The following is an 18,553-nucleotide window of genomic DNA, read 5'->3' as shown; positions in this document are numbered from 1 at the left end:
TAAAATGGCAGTGAGAATCACAAAGGCAAAGAAACAATAGAAATATAGAACAACCACAAAACGAGATAAAATGGCTGTATTAAGCCCTCATATATCAGTAATCTCTCTAAATGTAAATGGGCTGAATTCACCAATCAAAAGACACAGAATGGCTACATCCGTTAAAAAACAAGACCCAAGAGTGACATCAGCAATGTGGCAGAGTGAGCTGTTTCCATTGTCTCCCCCCCTTCAAACTACAGCTAAATGGACATTCATTCATAAGCAGAGGATACCCACACAACACATCAGGATGCCTGAGAGACCTGTGCTGCTATACATGAAGGTGGATGGACTACCCCTGGGAAGGTGGAGGAGATAGGTGAGTGCTCTCCAGCTCCTAGGCAGCCCAGTACGTGCATGTGACTGCTCTCCTGGCTGAAGCACTCATAGCACTGCTGTGGCCCCAAGTGTGGGCGTGCGCCAGAGTGTGACTGTGGAAACAGATGATGGCAGCCCCGAGCTGCCACGGGATCACTTTCTGATCCAGTGGGAGAGTCCACAGGGCTATGTAGTCCACAGGGAGCAGCTCAGGCTTGGACCCAGTGGGGAGGCCCTGCCCACCGAGCACAGTAGGTGGTACAACCTAGGACCATACAGTGGCAGAGCTGTGAGTCAGGGTGAAGGAGCTCCCAGGTGCTGCGAACGCCCATAGTACTGCTGTGGTCCCAAAGTTGGGAGCACATCTGGGCAGGGCTGTCAGAGCAGGTGGGAGCAGCCCAAAGCCTCCACGTGATTGCTTTCTCCTTTGGTGGGAAACCCCACAGGGCCTCTGTGATCACAAGGAGTGGCCTAGGCTCAGACAGGCACAGCTGACAGGGATCCTGGTGGGCTCAGATTACACAGTTCCTTCCCCCTCCCACTAGTGGTGGCAGGTGGAAGCTGTGACCAGATACTGTCTCTGTGCAGAGGCACAACTCCTTGCTGTCAAGCAGTGTGAAGAAATGTTAAATCTCCAGACCAGAAGGAAAATGACAAGTACTCAGAAATCAACCTTGAAGGCACAGAAATTTATAAATGACAGAAAATTCAAAATAGCTATCATAAAAAATTTCAATGAGTTAAAAGAAAATACATATAGACAATTGAATGAAATCAGGAACAAATTTAATGAACAGAGGGCGTTCTCCATGAAAGAGATTGAAACTATAAAGAAGAACGAATCAGAAATGTTGGAGATGAAAAACACAATGGGTGAGATAAAGAAAAATCTGGACTCCCTGAACAGTAGAACTGATGTTATGGAGGAACGAATCAGCAGCCTTGAGGACAGAAATGTAGAAATTCTTCAGATGGAGGAGGAGAGAGAACTAGGAGTAAAAAGAAATGAAATTATCTGAGAAATTTCCGACTCAATTAGGAAATGCAACATAAGGATTATAGATATTCCAGAGGGAGAAGAGAAGGAGAATGGGGCAGATAGGTTGTTCAAAGAAATAATAGCTGAGAACTTTCAAAACCTGTGGAACAAGCTGGAAATACAAGTGAAAGAAGCCAATAGATCTCCTAACTATATCAATGTAAAAAGATCTTCTCCAAGGCATATAGTTGTAAAGCTGGCAAAATTCAATAACAAAGAAAGAATATTAAGGGCAGTAAGGCAGAGGAAAATATCTTACAAAGGAATCCCTGTCAGGCTTTCAGCAGATTTCTCAGCAGAAACCCTACAGACTAGGACAGAGTGGAATGACATATTCAAAATTCTGACAGACAAAAATTTTCAGCCAAGAATATTCTGTCCACCAAAACTATCCTTCAGATGTGACGGACAAATAAAATCTTTCCCAGATAAACAGAAGCTAAGGGAGTTCATCGCAAGATACCCCCTACAGGAAATCCTCAAGAAGGCCCTCATACCTGAAAAAAGAGAGAGGGGTTACAAAACCCTAATCAAGGAGATAAATAGATAGACAAAATCAGAAAGTTGCAGCTCTCTATCAGAGCACGTTAGCACATAATTATAACATTAAAGATGAAGGGAAGGACAATGCCAAAAATAAATGTTTGTCAATTTAACCACAAACTCACAACGCAAAATGGAATAAGATGTGACAATAACACTGTAGAAAGGGAAGAGGGAAGGGATGAAATTGGCTTAGTCTAAGGAAATAAGAGGCTATCGGAAAATTGACTTTCTCATCTACAAGGTTTTTAATACAAACTTCATGGTAACCACTAAACCAATAATTAGAACAGACACACAAATGATAAATAAGGAGAAAACTAAGAAAACCAGTATAGAAAACTACCTAATTGAATTCATAGTCCAAAATACACGGGACAAGAAACAAAGGAAATGCGGAAGATCCAGAAAACGAGTGATCAAATGGCAGCATTAAGCCTTCATATGTCACTAGTCACTCTAAATGTAAATAGACTAAATTCTCCAATCAAAAGACACAGAGTGGCCAGATGGATTAAAAACCAAGACACAACAATATGCTGTCTCTATCTAGGAAACACATCTCAGTTCCAAAGACAAACCCAGGCTCAGAGTGAAGGGAAGGAAGACAATACTCCAAACTAATGCAAACAAAAGAAAGCAGGTGTTGCCATACTTATATCAGACACAGTAGACTTCAAGATAAAAAAGAGGAAGAGGGACAGTATATAATGATAAAAGGGACACTCCACCAAGAAGACATAACACTTAGATTTATGCACCCAACATAAGAGAACCAAAGTACATAAAGCAACTATTAACAAACCTAAAAGGAGATATTAACACCACCACGATAATTGTGGGGTCCTCAGCACCCTGCTTACACCAATGGATAGATCATCCAGACAGAAAGTCAACAAGGAAATAGTGGAATTAAATGAAAATCTAGACCAGATGGACTTAATGATATATATATATATATATATAGAACACCCCATCCAAAAAATAGCAGAATACACATTCTTCTCAAGTGCACATGGAACATTCTGAAGAATAGACCATATGTTGGGAAACAAGGCAAGGCAAGCCTCGGTAAATTTAGGAAGGTTGAAATAATAGCAAGCATCTTTTCCAACTATAATGCTATGAAACTAGAAATCAACTACGAGATAAAAGCTGGGAAGGAAACAAAGATGTGGAGACTAAACCACATGCTACTGAACAACCAGTGGGTCATTGAAGAAAATAAAGGAGAAATAAAAAAATATCTGGAGACAAATGAAAATGAAATCACACTATACCAACTCATATGGGATGCAGCAGAAGCTTTCCTAAGAGGGAAATCCATTGCAATAAGTCTCACCTTAACTAACAAGAAAAATCTCAGATAAGCAATCTCAAACTACACCTAACAGAAAAAGAAGAACAAACAAAGCCCAAAGTCAGCAGAAGGAGGGACATAATTAAAATTAGAGCAGAAATAAATGCAATTGAAACAAAAAAAAACAGTATAAAGGATCAGTGAAACAAAGAGCTGATTCTTTGAGAAGATAAACAAAATTGACAAATCGTTAGCCAGGCTCACTAAGAAAAAAAGAGAGAAGGCTCAAATAAATTAGAAATGAATGAGGAGAAATTACCATGGGTGTTACAGAAATATAAAAGATTATGAGAAAATACTATGAAAAACTGTATGCCAAGAAATTGGACAATCTAGAAGAAATGGATAAATTCTTAGACTCTTAGGATCCCCCAAAACTGAATCAAGAAGAAATAGATAATCTGAATAGACCAATCACAAGTAAAGAGATTGAAATAGTAATGAAAAACCTCCCTAAAAATAAAAGTCCGGTACCAGCTGGCTTCTCTGGAGAATTCTACTAAGCATTCAAAGATTTATTACCTGTCCTTCCCACACTAGTCCAAAAAATTGAAGAAGATGGAACACTTCCTAACACATTCTCCAATGCCAACATAACCCTGATCCCAAAGCCAGACAAGGACAACACAAAGAAGGAAAATTACAGGCCAATTTCACTGATGAACATAGATGCAAAAATCCTCAACAAGATACTGGCAAACCAAATACAGCAATACATTGAAATGATCATACAGCATGATCAACTGGGATGTATACCAGGGACTCAGGGATGGTTCAACATCTGCAAATCAATCAGTGTGATACACCACATTAACAAAATGAGGAGCAAAAACTACATGATCATCTCAGTAGATGCAGAGAAGGCATTTGACAAGATCTAACATCTGTTTATGATAAAAACTTTCAATAAAATGGCTATAGAAGGAAAGTACGTCAACATAATAAAGGCCATAAATGACAAACCCACAGCCAACATCATACTCAATGGGGAAAAACCGAAAGCCGTCCCTCTGAGAACAGGAACAGGACAGGGTTCTCACCATCCTTATTCAACATAGCACTGCAGGTTTTTGGCCAGAGCAACTGGGCAAGAAAAAGAAATAAAAGAAGTCCAAATAGACAGTGAAGAAGTGATACTCACTGTTTGCCGATGACATGGTTTTCTATATAGAAAACCCTAAAGAATCCATTGGAACACTATTAGAAATAATCTACAACTACAGCAGGGTTGCAGTGTACAAAGTCAACTTAACAAAGATCAGTTGTAATTCTGTACTCTAATAATGAACTAACAGGAAGAGTACTTCAGAACACAATCCAATTTACAGTCGCAACAAGAAGAATAAAATATCTACGAATAAATTTAGCCAAGGAGGTGAAAGACGTATACAGTGAAAAAACTATGACATTACTGAATGAAATTGATGATGATACAAATAAATGGAAAGATACTCCATGCACGTGGATTGGAAGAGTAAAACATAGTTGAAATGTCCATACTACCTAAAGCAATCTACAGATTCAGTGCAATCCCAATCATCCCGATGACACTCATCACAGAAATAGAACAAAGAATCCTAAAATTCATATAGGGCAACAGAAGACTCCGAATAGCTCAAGCAATCCTGAGAAAAGAACAAAACTGCAGACATCACAATCCCTGACTTCAAAATGTACTGCAAACCTATAGTAATCAAAACAGCATGGTACTGGTACAAAAACAGGCACACAGATCAATGGAACAGAATTGAGAACCCACAAATAAAACCATACATCTACAGACAGCTAATTTTTTTAAATTAAGATTATGATAGTTAACAACCTTGTGAAATTACAGTTGTACATCATTTTTAGTCATGTTGTAGGTACACCACTTCACCCCTAGTGCCCTCCCCCCACCCCACCTTTCCCCTGGTAACCACCGATCAGTTCTCTTTGTCCATATGTTAACTACCACCCATGAGTGGAGTCATACAGAGTTCAAACAGACAGCTAATTTTTAACAAAGGTGCTAAGAACATAAAATGGAGAAAGGACAGTCTTTTCAATAAATGATGTTGGAAAAATTGGACAGCCACATGCAAAAGAATGAAAGTAGACCGTTACGTTATGTCATACACTAAAATAAACTCAAAAGGGATCAAAGACTTGAAGGTAAGACCTGAAACCATAAAACTTAGAAGAAAATATAAGCCGTACACTCTTTGATGTTGGTCTTAAAAGGGTCTTTTCAGATACCACGTCTGCTCGGACAAGGGAAACAAAAGAAAAAATAAACAAGTGAGACTTGATCCAACTAAAGAGCTTCTGCAAGGCAGGGGAAACCAGGATCAAAATGCAAAGACAACCCACCAATTGGGAGAAAATATTTGTAAATCATATATCCAACAGGTGGTTAATCTCCATAATACATAAAGAACTCACACAACTGAAGAACGAAAAATCAAACCCGATTAAAATTTGACAGGGGACATGAACAGGCATTTCTCCGAAGAAGATATATATACTGATGGCCAGTAGGCACATGAAAAGATGTTCAGCGTCACTAATCATCAGGGAAATGCAAATCAAAACTACACTAAGATCTCACCTTACACTCGTTAGAATGGCTGAAATCACCAAGACAAAAAATAGCAAATGTTGGAGAGGATCTGGGGAAAAGGGAACCCTCATACACTACTGATGGGAATGCAAACTGGTGCAGTGACTGTGGAAAACAGTATGGAGATTTCTCAAAAAGTTAAAAATAGAAATACCATATGACCAGCTATCTAGCTACTGAGTATTTATCCAAGGAACTTCAAGTCAACAATTCAAAGCAACTTATGCACCCCTATGTTTATTGCAGCATTATTCACAATAGCCAATACATGGAAGCAACCCAAGTTCCCATGATTGGATAAAGATGTAGTGTGTGTGCGTGTGTGTATGTATGTATGTATCACCTTCCATCCCTTCTCTCTGAGCCTATGTTTGTTTTTAGAGCTGAGATGTGTTTCCTGGAGGCAGCGGACTGTTCAGTCTGTTTTTTAAATTTTTTTTTAATTGAGGTCATGATAGTTTACAGCATTGTGAAACTTCACTGTACATTATTTGTCAGACATCATATAAATGCATCTTTTCTGTCCACCCTCCCTACCCCCTCCCCACTAGTGACCACTAAACACTATGTGTGTGTGTGTGTGTGTATATATACACACACACACAATGGAACACCACTCAGCCATAAAAAAAGACAAAATCATCCCATTTGCAACAGCATGGATGGACCTTGAGGGTATTTTGTTAAGTGAAATAAACCAGACAGAGAAAGATACCATATAATTTCACTTGTATGTAGAAGATAAACAAACACACGGACAAAGAGAACTGTTTAGTGGTCACTAGTGGGTAGGGGGTGGGGAGGGTGGACAGAAAAGATGCATTTATATGATGTCTGACAAATAATGTACAGCTGAAGTTTCACAATGCTGTAAACTATCATGACCTCAATTAAAAAAAATTAAAAAAAACAGACTGAACAGTCCGCTGCCTCCAGGAAACACATCTCAGCTCTAAAAACAAACATAGGCTCAGAGAGAAGGGATGGAAGGTGATACTTCAAGGAAATGGCAAACAAAAGAAAGCAGGTGTAGTAGCCCTGCTTATATCGAACAAAGCGGACTTCAAGAATCTGAGTCAAAAATGATCCATAACCATTGGACTCTGAATGCAAAGTAGTTTTAGAAACACCTTAAGCCAATTTTTCTTTTCATTTTCTTTTTATATATGTAAAAAGATGTATGATAATCCGAGTCTAAAGAGTTCTTTTGATAAACGTAAAAAGAAGTGATAAGAAAACATTGTGTCAGTTTAATAGTTTTTTCTTTATTGGTAGTGTATACAATAATGATATGTCCAAATAAGGTACATTGAGTGAGTATTAGAATAAATAAAATATGATTGATGAAGTGAATTTATTGGGTTAGATGAAATACGATAGATTAAATGAATATCAAATTGTAATATCTGGCCACAAGCTGTAGGTGGTGCTGTTGCTTCTCATCTAATTCCATTCCTCTTAACGTTAGCTGCTTTATGTAATTGTTCCATGAGTCTTATTTTGTTCCAACTTCATCATCTACTTGGGAGCCTTTGATTCTAGATGGGACTGGCAATGAACAGGCCTGTGAGCTTAACATAGATCTTGGTTCTAAATTCTTTTTCAGAATTTGTGTTTTACTACTTTGCAAGAACCAGAAAGATGGTAGCGTTCTTGTGACAAACCTTTGAGATACGGAGAGACCTCATGAGCATTGTAGTAGAGATGCCCTTTCTCACTTTCCTTGTGTGTGAGCAAATGCTAGAGGCACTGCAGCATCTTCTGACCCTCATTCCCACTTTCTCAGGGTTGGCTCCTTTATCAGGAAGGTGCTCTCCGTGGAAATTTGGGGTGTGTAATACCACCACAGTAAGAAGTATATTTTATATTTCTACCTGGGACAGTAAAGAAATACTATTGAAAAAAAACTTTCACAAAACAGTATTTAACAAGTGCTGATGATAACTCAGTAAATTGATTTTATGATCCTCTAGTGAGTTGCAACCCCTATTTGGAAAACACTACATCTCTGTCTCTCTCTATATATATCTGTCTCTCTCATTCTCAGATGACTAAGTGATCCATAGTGAGTTGTGGATAGGAAAACATAAATCTCTAGTTAGTCCTTGCTTTACTATCTGGGATTTTCAATGCGAAATTGTTTTATTTTATAGGCTGGAGCATTGGATTTGCTGAAGGAGCTTAAGAATATTCCTATGACCCTGGAATTATTACAGGTATGTGCTAATATGTGCCATAATTTTTGAATAGATAATTGTCATAAAATAGTGAAACATCTTCAATGCCAATATAAGTTTTTTGTGCTGTCCTCTTAACGTTGTAAACCACTGTTAACTTTTTTTTTATGATTGCAACATAAATCGATAATCTACTAAATTGCCATTATAGAAAAATGTTGCCTTTCTCAAGAAGAAGAGAACCTGAATCTCCAAGGTTGGCTCTGGGTGTGAAATCTCACTATTAAAGGAGATTGAACTCTTGGCACTGCTTTCATCTTCTAAGATTTTACTTTCTTGGGCTGTTATTGATAGCTACTGCCAGCATGAAGCTAGCTTTAGGGGGGAGGATGGCAAGATGTTGCTCTTCTCTCTTTTTTTAATATAGGCCAGCTGTGTACACAAGCAAATGTCTAGTAGACATTGCATAGATTCATTACTGAAGTCTTATTTTTATGTTCCATCAAGACTAAAACATAAAAATAAAACTTTAACAAAAGTCAAAATGTTAAAAAGGAAAGTAAATAGTAATATGAATCTGGCTTTCTGCCACACATTTCTTTTTATCCATGAGTGCCGCCTTTGTTATTTCTATTTCATTAAGTCAGAATTTAGGGGAGGGTGATGGGGGGGTGTGAACATGGTTGGGAAAAAAATCACATATTTATTTTCAGTAACATCTAACTGAAAGTGAACATTTCTTCCAATTATGAAGGCAGTAAACTACAATTGTATTGGCAGTATTTATGACTGCAACTGGAAGAAATCATGGGTAGTTTAACTTCATATAGTAGTTGTAGATGTATTGACATCCATTTTTGCTTATTATTATGGTGGCTGTAATAACCTTATCCTGGGTCTTATTTGATGTTTTAATAAAGAAGCATATACATTTCTTAAATGTATCACATTTAAGAAAATATTTTCTAACTGTATATTATATAATTGGTTTTCTATGTAAACCTATGTGTTTTATTTAATCCTTTTTAAAAACATTCTGAGAAGAGGTCCATGAGCTTCACATTGCCAAAAGGATACATGGTGCAAAAAAACGTTATGAACTCCTCTAAATGTAGACCCAAGAAAGGGAAAGGAACAATTCATTAAATCCTGTCTTCTCAGTTCAGATATCCTGTCCAAAGATCAGCAGTTTCTCTGGCAAATCAACTCTGGGAATAACCTTGCTTATGAGATAATATCTTGTTGCCTAGGTATGGTTTTATCCTAGCAGCGATATGTGGGGATAACCACACTGAAAACAACATAGTAATCCCAGTATTTATTTAAGAGAAATGTGTCGTGTTATAGAGTGTGTGGAGGTTGGTTAGGGTTATTATTTAAAACACACCTTTGATTTTTTTTTTATATGCTTTGTTTCTTGGAAAGTCTATGTATTTATGTAACAAACATTTGAGTTTTTATTAGGGTTAGGAGTTGTGTTGGGGTTATTAAAGATGAGTGAGATATGGCTTTTCTTCCTCATTGAACTTAAAGTCTAGGAGAGGAAAACTGATGTGTAATCAGACAGAAAGGTATAGTTGCCTGATAGATGTCTATATAGGATTCCTTTGTCAGAGGTAGGGCAGGAAGAAGCACAAAGTTTACTTCTTAATCTGATGGCTTAATCTGGAAGGCTCAGGCAAGCCTTCCTATACGCAATAAAGTACAAACTGAGTCTCAAGATATGAATAGGTTCTCCCTAGGCAGATAGGACTGGCATTCCAGCAGAGCTAACAGTATGTGCAAGCAGTGTGGCATATTAAGTTAAGGTAGAAGAAGGACAATTCGCATACAGGGTTGAATTCATAGGCCGGCTGGCATGCAGGGCTGTGTGAGCAGTCCTGCTGAAAGCTGTGGAGCAGGAAAGTACATGACCGGATTTGCATGGTGGAAAAAACAGGAGGCTGGAAACAGGAAGACTTGTTGACTGATGCAGTTAACTTAGGGGAGCAGTGATGAGGGCTTGACCTAAGGTGGTAGCAGTAGAAATAGAGAAGGAGTACTTGTTAATGATGGATAACCTACAAGAATTGATAGCTGTCTGGATTGGGGGGGGGGAGAAGGAAGAATTTAGGATGACTGAGATTTTAGCCGTGGTAACTAGGTAGATGGTGCCATTTAACAGTACAGAAAAATTCAAGGAAGGTTATTTGGTGGGGGTGGATGAGAAGGAAATAAAGGTGGAGAGGTGAAGAGATAAAGGATAGTTTTGGATCTGTTGGGTTTTGAGATGCCTGTGAAACAAATAGATGTCTGATGGGTAGTTGAATATAACTTATAGAGCAGTAATGTCAAGTAGAACTTTCTACAATGATGGAAACATTCTGTGTTATCTAATACAGTAGCACTAACCACATGAGGCTGTAGAGCACTTGAAATGTGACTGAAGAACTGAATTTTAGATTTTATTTAAGTTTAATCTAAATTAGAATTTGATTTAAAAGCCGTATGTGTAAAAGGCTCTAGAAAGTAGGCGAAAAGATAGGTTTAGGAAATTTTGGGGAGCTAATAGCATAGGGGTGGATTAGAACTTCAAGGAGGATGAGTAAACAGTGTTAAGGAGGTAACAGACTGGTTAAATCAAATCATAACTGAAGAGTCCATTGGAGTTTACAGAAACTTTAAGAAGAGTGATACAGTAAAGGCTAATTGGTGGGGTTGAAGGTGAGGAAGTAAACAGGAAGACAAATACTACACCAGATTGGGCTATTTTGTAAATTTTTATATATAGTAGAATCATTCGTTCAGTAATTGTTTGCTATATGCCAGGTATTATTGTATATGCTGAATGTAGTGGTGAACAAGACCGAGTCCATGTCCTCGTGAAACTTTGTGGGAGGATAGTAAACACTGCTGTGTGCAGTCTGTTTTCTTTTTCTTTTTTTTTAACTGCTTTATTGAGATATAATTTACATACCATACAGTTCACTCATTTAAAGTGTACAAGTATGGTCAAAGAATTCTACTGCGACCACAGTCAATTCTAGAACTTTTTCATCACCTCAAAAAGAAACCTCGTACTTTTAGCAGTCATTCCCCATTTCTCCCCAGATTGCCCCCCATCTTCTGCCCTAGGCAACCACTAATCAATCTACTTTTTGTCTCTGTAGATTTGCCTATTAGAGATGTCATATAAATGAAATTAAAAAATATGTGACCTTTTGTGTCTGGCTTCTTTTACTTACCATAATCTTTTCAAGGTTCATTCATGTTGTAGCGTGTATCGATACTTCATTGGTTTTTATGGCTGAATAATAAGTATTCCATTGTATGGATATACCACATTTTGTTTATCCATTCATCAGGTGACTGACATTTGGGTTGTTTCCACTTTTTTGGTTGTTATGACTCATGCTGCCATGTACATTCGTGTACAAGTTTGTGTGTAAACATAAGTTTTTGTTTCTCTTGGGTAGATAGCCTAAAAGAGTGGTAATGCTGAGTCATATGGTAATTTTATGTTGAATGTTTTGAGGATCTGCCAGACTGTTTTCCCAAGTGGCTGTACCATTTTACATTTCCAACAGCAAGTAAATGAGGACTCCAGTTTTTCCACGTTCTTGTAAATACTTGTTATTATCTGTCTTTGATTATAACCATCCTAGTCGGTATGAAGTGATAGCTCATTGTGGTATTGATTTCCATTTTCCTAATGACTGAGGATGTTGAATATTTTTTCACGTGCTTATTGACCATTTGTATATCTTGTTTGGAAAAATGTCTATTCAAATCCTTGGCCAATTTTTAAGTTGGGTAATTTGTCTTTTTGCTTTGAGGTGTAATACTTCTTTATGTATTCCAGATACACGTCCATCATCAGATACAGAATTTGCAGATATTATCTCACATTCTGTGGATTATCTTTACTTTCTTGGTGGTGGTCTTTGAAGCACAAAACTTTAAAATTTTTCTGTAGTCTAATATATGTTTTATGTAGTTGCTTGTGCTTTAGGTGTCATATCTAAGAAACCATTGCCTAATTCAAAGTTGTGAAGATTTATTTCTGTGTTTTCTTTTAAGAGTCTTTTAGTTTTAGCTCTTACGTATAGATCTGTGATTCATTTTGAGTTAGTTTTCATGTATGGTATAAAGAAGAAATCCAACTTTGTTCTTTTACATATGGATATCTAGTTGTTCCACCTTTTTGTATTCTTTTTTCCGGTGAATTCTCTTGACATCCTTATTGAAAATCAGTGATCAAAAATAGAGGGATTTATTTCTGGATTCTTAAATCTATTCCATTAATTTGCATGTCACTCCTTATGTAGGACCACATTGTCGTGATTATTGTAGCTTTGTAGTAAATTTTGAAATTGGGAATTGTGAGTCCTCCAAATTTGTTCCTCATTTTCAAGATTGTTTTGACTATTTTGGATCCCTTGCATTTCCATATGAACTTTAGGATAAGCTTCTCAGTTCCTACACAAAGTCATTTGGGATTCTGATAGAGATTACACTGAATCTGTAGTTCGATTTGATTAGTGTTTCAGTCTTCACATTTCAATCTTCCGATCTGTGAATATGGGATGCCTTTCTGTTTGTTTACGTAGTCTTTAATTTCTTTCAGCAGTGTTTTATAGAAGCTTTATATTTTTTTACCTTAAGTTTTAATGGCTATCTTCGAATCATCTTGCCAAAACCTCATGAGTGATCACAAAGGTGATTGTCTTCTAGAACATAGCAATCTGCTTATTACTTGTGATGTTGACAGTGTCTCTTGATCTCACTACTCATTCCTTTCTCCTTCACCACCAATATGCATCTGACTCCCTAAGTCAGTTTAATGTACTCTCCATTTTTCCAAGGTACTGTCTTTCTAACTGTGTACCTGGTGTTCTACAGAAACCAGATGGCCAACCATGGGCAAAGACACACATTTTCTCTGTGTAGAATTTCACGATGTATAGTTCATCTCAAAAACTTTCATTAGTCCTGCAGTCAGGAAGCCTGTTTAACTGTATAATTCCTAATGTTATTTGAGCACAAAACACTGTTAGCCCTCCTATTACATACTGTAAATTATAGTCTGCCCGTTTTAGGAAAAATCCGCAAGGTCTAGAGAATTCTTAAAGGCAAATCTAGATTTGGTTATCGAAGTAAAATAGCTTCATAATCCTTTCTTCTGTCTACTTATTCTACTTTTCCCAAAATACTCCCTTAATAGGGAAAAAAAATCTACCTCAATCTTTGTTTTTCACTCTGCCTCAAATAGCCTCATTTCTTATTATTCTTTACTGGACAATCTCTTCCTTAGATAAGCATGTTTCTTACAGATGCCTATATTCTTTATATGGGTTTTCCTAGCTTCTAAGCAGGAAATCATTAACTCTTTAGTCATCAAAACATCTTGTAATAATTAAAAAGCAGTCACCCTACAGCACACAATTTGTTCACGCTCTCCTTATGGCTTTGCTCATCTCTGACCACCTCCTAAAATTCCATTTTTTTTGCCAATCTGTGTCAGTCCCAAACTTCAGAACTATATTAGTAACTCAAGTGATTTCCTCCGCTCATTTAAAAAGTAGATTTTGTTGATGGTGTGTGTGGGGGGAGGGTGAGGAAGAGCTGTGAGTCGGTGCTGGAGAAGGAGTGCTGCAGGCGTTGGGCAGGGAAATCGGATCTGACACTCAATACACTGGCCACAAGCTGAAAGCCCGCTTCCAAGCAGTTACCTGCATGTGATGATACAGCCCTTGGTCCACACAGTTGTGAGCTGTGGCATCCAGCCCAGGCACTTGCCTCTGGAAAGTTTTCTGTGCTGAAGTGGCTACTTCATCAGCTGACAAAATAGTGTTTTAGAAAAGTTCTAAAGTAAATAAAAGTGTTTTTAATAAAAAAAGTTCTGAGAGCATATCTTATTTTCTAAAAGGAATAAACCATTTTCTGTGGATTAAAAAAAAAAACCAAAACATTAATCCCAGACCATTTTGGGGTTTTAGAATTGCAGAGTCCCTTTTGTCTTTCTGTTCTGGAACCTTATCTGCCTTGCTCAGCTTTCCAAGAGATATAACATCGGACATTCTGGCCAAACACACACAGTCAGCCCTGCATATCCTGGGGTTCTACACCCGCAGATTCAACCAATCACAGATCACAAGGCCTCTGAGTGGTTATGTCTGTACTAAACATGCGCAGCCTTTTTTCCCCATCATTATTTCCAAAACAATACAGTATAACAACTATTTACATAGTATTTACATTGTAGTAGGCATTCTGAGTAATTTAGAGATGATTTAAAGTGTAAGGGAAGATGTGCATAGTTTATATGCAGGTAGTTTACCATTTTATATAGGGACTTGAGCATCTGCAGATTTTGGTATCTGCGGGGGTCCTGGAACCAAACCCCTGTGAATACTGAGGGACAACTGTGTTCTAAATTCTTGAACAAAACTTTTGTCCTGAATCTGTGTCATTGTTGAGAGGGTTGAATAATTTAGAAGGAAAGGAAATGTTAAGTATCCATTTATTTCTCTGCCTTAAAGTTTACAGCAGGAGTCCCCCTCTTTTTTTTTACCACTAAGAATTCCTTCTCTTATTTTTTTCTTTCATAGACATATGTTTTGAAAGATTGTCTGCTAATGAACTTAGTAAATAATTTAGCATTTTTTATTTATCATCCATAATTGTCCTGTCATAGCTTTTATGTTCTTTCAGGACAATTTGAAAGCCATTGATGTGCTGGAAAGAGCATGGACTTTCGAGGTGGACAGACCTGGATTAAAATCCCAGTTTTGGCAATTAGTAATGGTGTGATGCTGGGCAAGTTATTTATCGGTACCTTCAATCTCTTCATCTTTAAAAATAGGGATAATGATGTTAACTTTGAAGGGTCGTTAGGAAAAGTAATGACTCTGGATGCTCCCAGCATAATGCTACGCACATAGTAAATTACCGTATGTTATAGTCTGTGAAGTCCATTTTTATATCTGTGATTATATGCTGATTTTAGGCCCCCCCCAAATGCTTTTTAAGCCTCTGTAGATGATATTATTTGTTTGGATATCCTCATAAGTTGCAGCAGGTGGTGCAGGAAGTAAACTATGTAGAAGAATGTATAGAAACAAAGACATGCATATATTAGTCATCATTGCTTTAGCCTACCTTACATATAAATACAAACATTTTATATTTTATTCTTGCGTCTCTCTTATGGAAAGAATCATTTCATTTACTAGTTAGCCAGCCTTATAACAGTAGCAAGTTATATGCTTTCAGAACTCTGTGATAAGAACCTTGAGTCCAGTGTTTCATCTGAAAATGTATGTGCCTTAAGTCTATAGGTATACTATTTTAAGAATTCAAATAGGGGCTGGCCCAGTGGCACAGCTGTTAAGTTCGCGCATTCTGCTTTGGCGGCCTGGGGTTCGCTGGTTTGGATCCTAGTTGTGCAGATGTATGCACCACTTGTCAAGCCATGCTGTGACAGGCGTCCCACATATGAAGTAGAGGAAGATGGGCATGGATGTTAGCTCAGAGCCAGTCCTCCTCAGCAAAAAGAGGAGGATTGGCAGCAGATGTTAGCTCAGGGCTAATCTTCAAAAAGAAAAATTAAAAACCCAAATAATTCAAGTTTTTTTCTGTTTTAAAATGAAAACAGGAATCTGGGAAAGAGGAAAATGAAACACTGAATTGTCTGAAATAAAATTGCTTGTACAAATTTTTTGTTGTTGCCTTACAGTCCACAAGAATTGGAATGTCAGTAAATGCTATTCGCAAGCAGAGTACAGATGAAGAAGTTACATCTTTAGCAAAGTCTCTCATCAAATCCTGGAAAAAGTTACTAGGTATAGTTGATCTTCCCTTATATATTTATGATGTTCTGGTTGATTCAAACATTTGATTGTTGTGCTTTTTCTTTATGAGTATGGATGTACTGAAATCAGTGCCTTATAATAAGGGTGAGGGGCGCTGGTTTGACCTCATTGGGGGTTTTACTTTTTAAGCTAGTCAAATTTAGCTTTCTTATTTTTCAGCACTTTTACCTGCATTGCTTCTTGGAGTAAAAGGAAAATTTCTTCAAGAAAGGTTGTCATATTTTTGGAAAAGGTTTTTGAAATAATTTTCTCAGTTAAGAAAGCTTGCAAGAATAACGACACAAACTCACATACATCCTTTTTCTAGATAATCTTTAATATTTGGCATATTTGTTTTGTCATATTCTCTCTCTTCCATCTTCTCTATATGTATCTACTCGTACACACACAGATGGTTTTCCTGAATCATTTGAGATTAGGTTACATCTATCATGCTTTACTGTTTAGTACTTAAGTGTGTATTTCCTTGAAACAAGTTTATTTTCTTATGTAGTCATAATACAGGAAATTCGGAAAATTAAGCATTGGCGCAGTACTTTATAGTGCACATTGCACTTTTGTCAGTTGTTCCAGTAATGTCCTTTATAGCTTTTTTTCCTCTTCCAGAACAAGATCTGGTCTAGGATCACGTATCTAGCCTCCTAATCTGGAATAGTTCTTAAGCGTTTTTATGTCTTTCATGACATTGACATTTTGAAGAATACAAGCACCCTTCCATTTTTGTTTTTAATAGTGTGTTCCTTATTTGGGATTTATCTGCTATTTCCTTGTGATTAAATCAGACTGTGCATCTAAGGTTGAAACTACGTCAGTATGTTGTGTTCTTCTCAGGGCATCACATCCACAGGCATTCATGATGTTCATTATGATAACCCCGTCAAGGTATACAGTACATAGTTTATTTTTCTTACTCTTGTACCTAATAGGTATTTTGTGGGAGACACTTTAAGATCCTAAAACTATCTTGCTCCTCATCAGATCCTCCCATGTAGTATCCATTGAATCTTATCCAAACCATGTTTTACAATGACGGTTGCAAAATAGTGATTTTCCAACTCTTCCACTTCTTCAGTATTTATAAGTCATAGTTCTGTTATAAGAAAGAACCCTCCTTTCACCTCCTAGTTATTTATCTATTAGTGTGGACGCTTGGATTCCTATTCTATACATAAGGGATTATAATCCATTATTGTTTGTGTTTATTTTGATAGTTATATTTTCTCGGTTTTGACCACTGGGTACCCCTTCACACTGGCTCCTAAAGCTCCGTTGACAAGCCCCCTTCAGTTTGTTTGTTTGTTTGTTTGTTTTTAATCTCTTTCTTACTTTCTGGCAACACAAAATGTCTTGGGCTCATCTATCTTCCCTGCCCCAGCCCTGGAATCAGCTATTTCTCTAAGCAGTTATTGGCCTTATATGGAAGAAAAAATAGAAAAAGTGAACCTTTTAAAATTTCAAAGAACAGTAGTAATAATAAAAAACTGTTACTTACAAGAGCTTGGAAACTAGGAACTAAACATTGTAAAGCCCATAAGAAAGTCTAGTCTTAAAAAAACCAGCTATACTATGTGTTCCTTTATTGGATTCTGGACCAGAAAAAAACATTGCTATAAAGATCATTATTGAGATAATTGGCAGAATTTGCATAAGGTCTCTAGGTAAGTAAACAATATTGTATCATTGTTAAATTTACTATTTACTGTGATTATAGAAATGGATTTATTTATCTCAGGGAATACACAATGAATAGGGATAAAGGAGCATGATGTCTGCTACTTATTTTTAGATGGTTTAAAGGAAATATGTCTGTGTGCACGTGATGGAGTGTGTATGTGTGTGTACATACAACACACGTATATATATATATGTAAGGGGGAGTGAATGAATGAGGAGGCGAGTGTGCCAAAACATTAATAGTTGGGGAATCTGAGTAAAGTTCTTTGTACTGTTCTTAGAAGATTTGTGCAAGTTTCAAATTATTTCAGAATAAAAAACTTTTTAAAAAAGTCTAGTCTTTAAAGACACATTGAAAGTCTTACGTTTATTTAAATTTTAAATCTAATTCCATATTGTAAAGTAATTAAAATGAGTCATAGAAAGTTGATTGAGAACTCTATACGTGCATTTTTATTTCTGAAAAGATAATTGACGTTTTGTGGGAGAAAAGAGTGGACATTGCACTTATGCTTATTTAATCTTAAATTTAAAGAAGTTTTACTCTTTATACTTCCTGTAGGGATCTAATTCCAGTACAAATACTCCTTTAAAAACTTTTTAATTTATGTTAAAAGATTTACATGTTCATTAAATAAAATTTGGAGAGTTGGAAGAGGAAAAAAGTCTTCCTTAAGTCTATCCTAAATACAGCTCTCAGTGAATGTCTTGTTGCATGTCTTGTCCTTTTTTCCCCTGGTACGTAGATTTTGCTTCAACTACAGTTATGCCTCACTTAACGACTGGGATGCATTCTGAGAAATGCATCGTTAACCGATTTTGCCTTTGTATGAACATCATAGAGTGTACTGAAGGGGAACAAAATTTGCCACCCCAAAATGTGTCTCTTTAACATGAGGATTATTTTAGGCTGATTATTTTTAAGAAGCAAAGGACTCAAAAGTT

At 36.9% G+C, this 18,553-nt stretch overlaps 1 protein-coding gene across 2 annotated transcripts in view; it reads left to right on the top strand.

Annotated features, from left to right (window-relative positions):
• Positions 1–18,553, top strand: part of TCEA1 (transcription elongation factor A1) — a 46,386-nt gene that overhangs the window by 10,169 nt on the left and 17,664 nt on the right. For both annotated transcript variants that reach the window (XM_046642308.1, XM_046642309.1), the window contains 2 exons: positions 8,058–8,120; positions 15,799–15,904. In XM_046642308.1, coding sequence (XP_046498264.1) covers positions 8,058–8,120; positions 15,799–15,904 — 169 coding nt within the window. The remainder of the gene's footprint in view (positions 1–8,057; positions 8,121–15,798; positions 15,905–18,553) is intronic.

This window comes from Equus quagga, chromosome 16 (assembly GCF_021613505.1).
Source record: "Equus quagga isolate Etosha38 chromosome 16, UCLA_HA_Equagga_1.0, whole genome shotgun sequence".
Classification (NCBI taxonomy): Eukaryota; Metazoa; Chordata; class Mammalia; order Perissodactyla; family Equidae; genus Equus; species Equus quagga.
The sequence above is the reverse complement of the archived record's forward strand: the minus strand, read 5'-3'. Positions and strand labels throughout refer to the sequence as shown.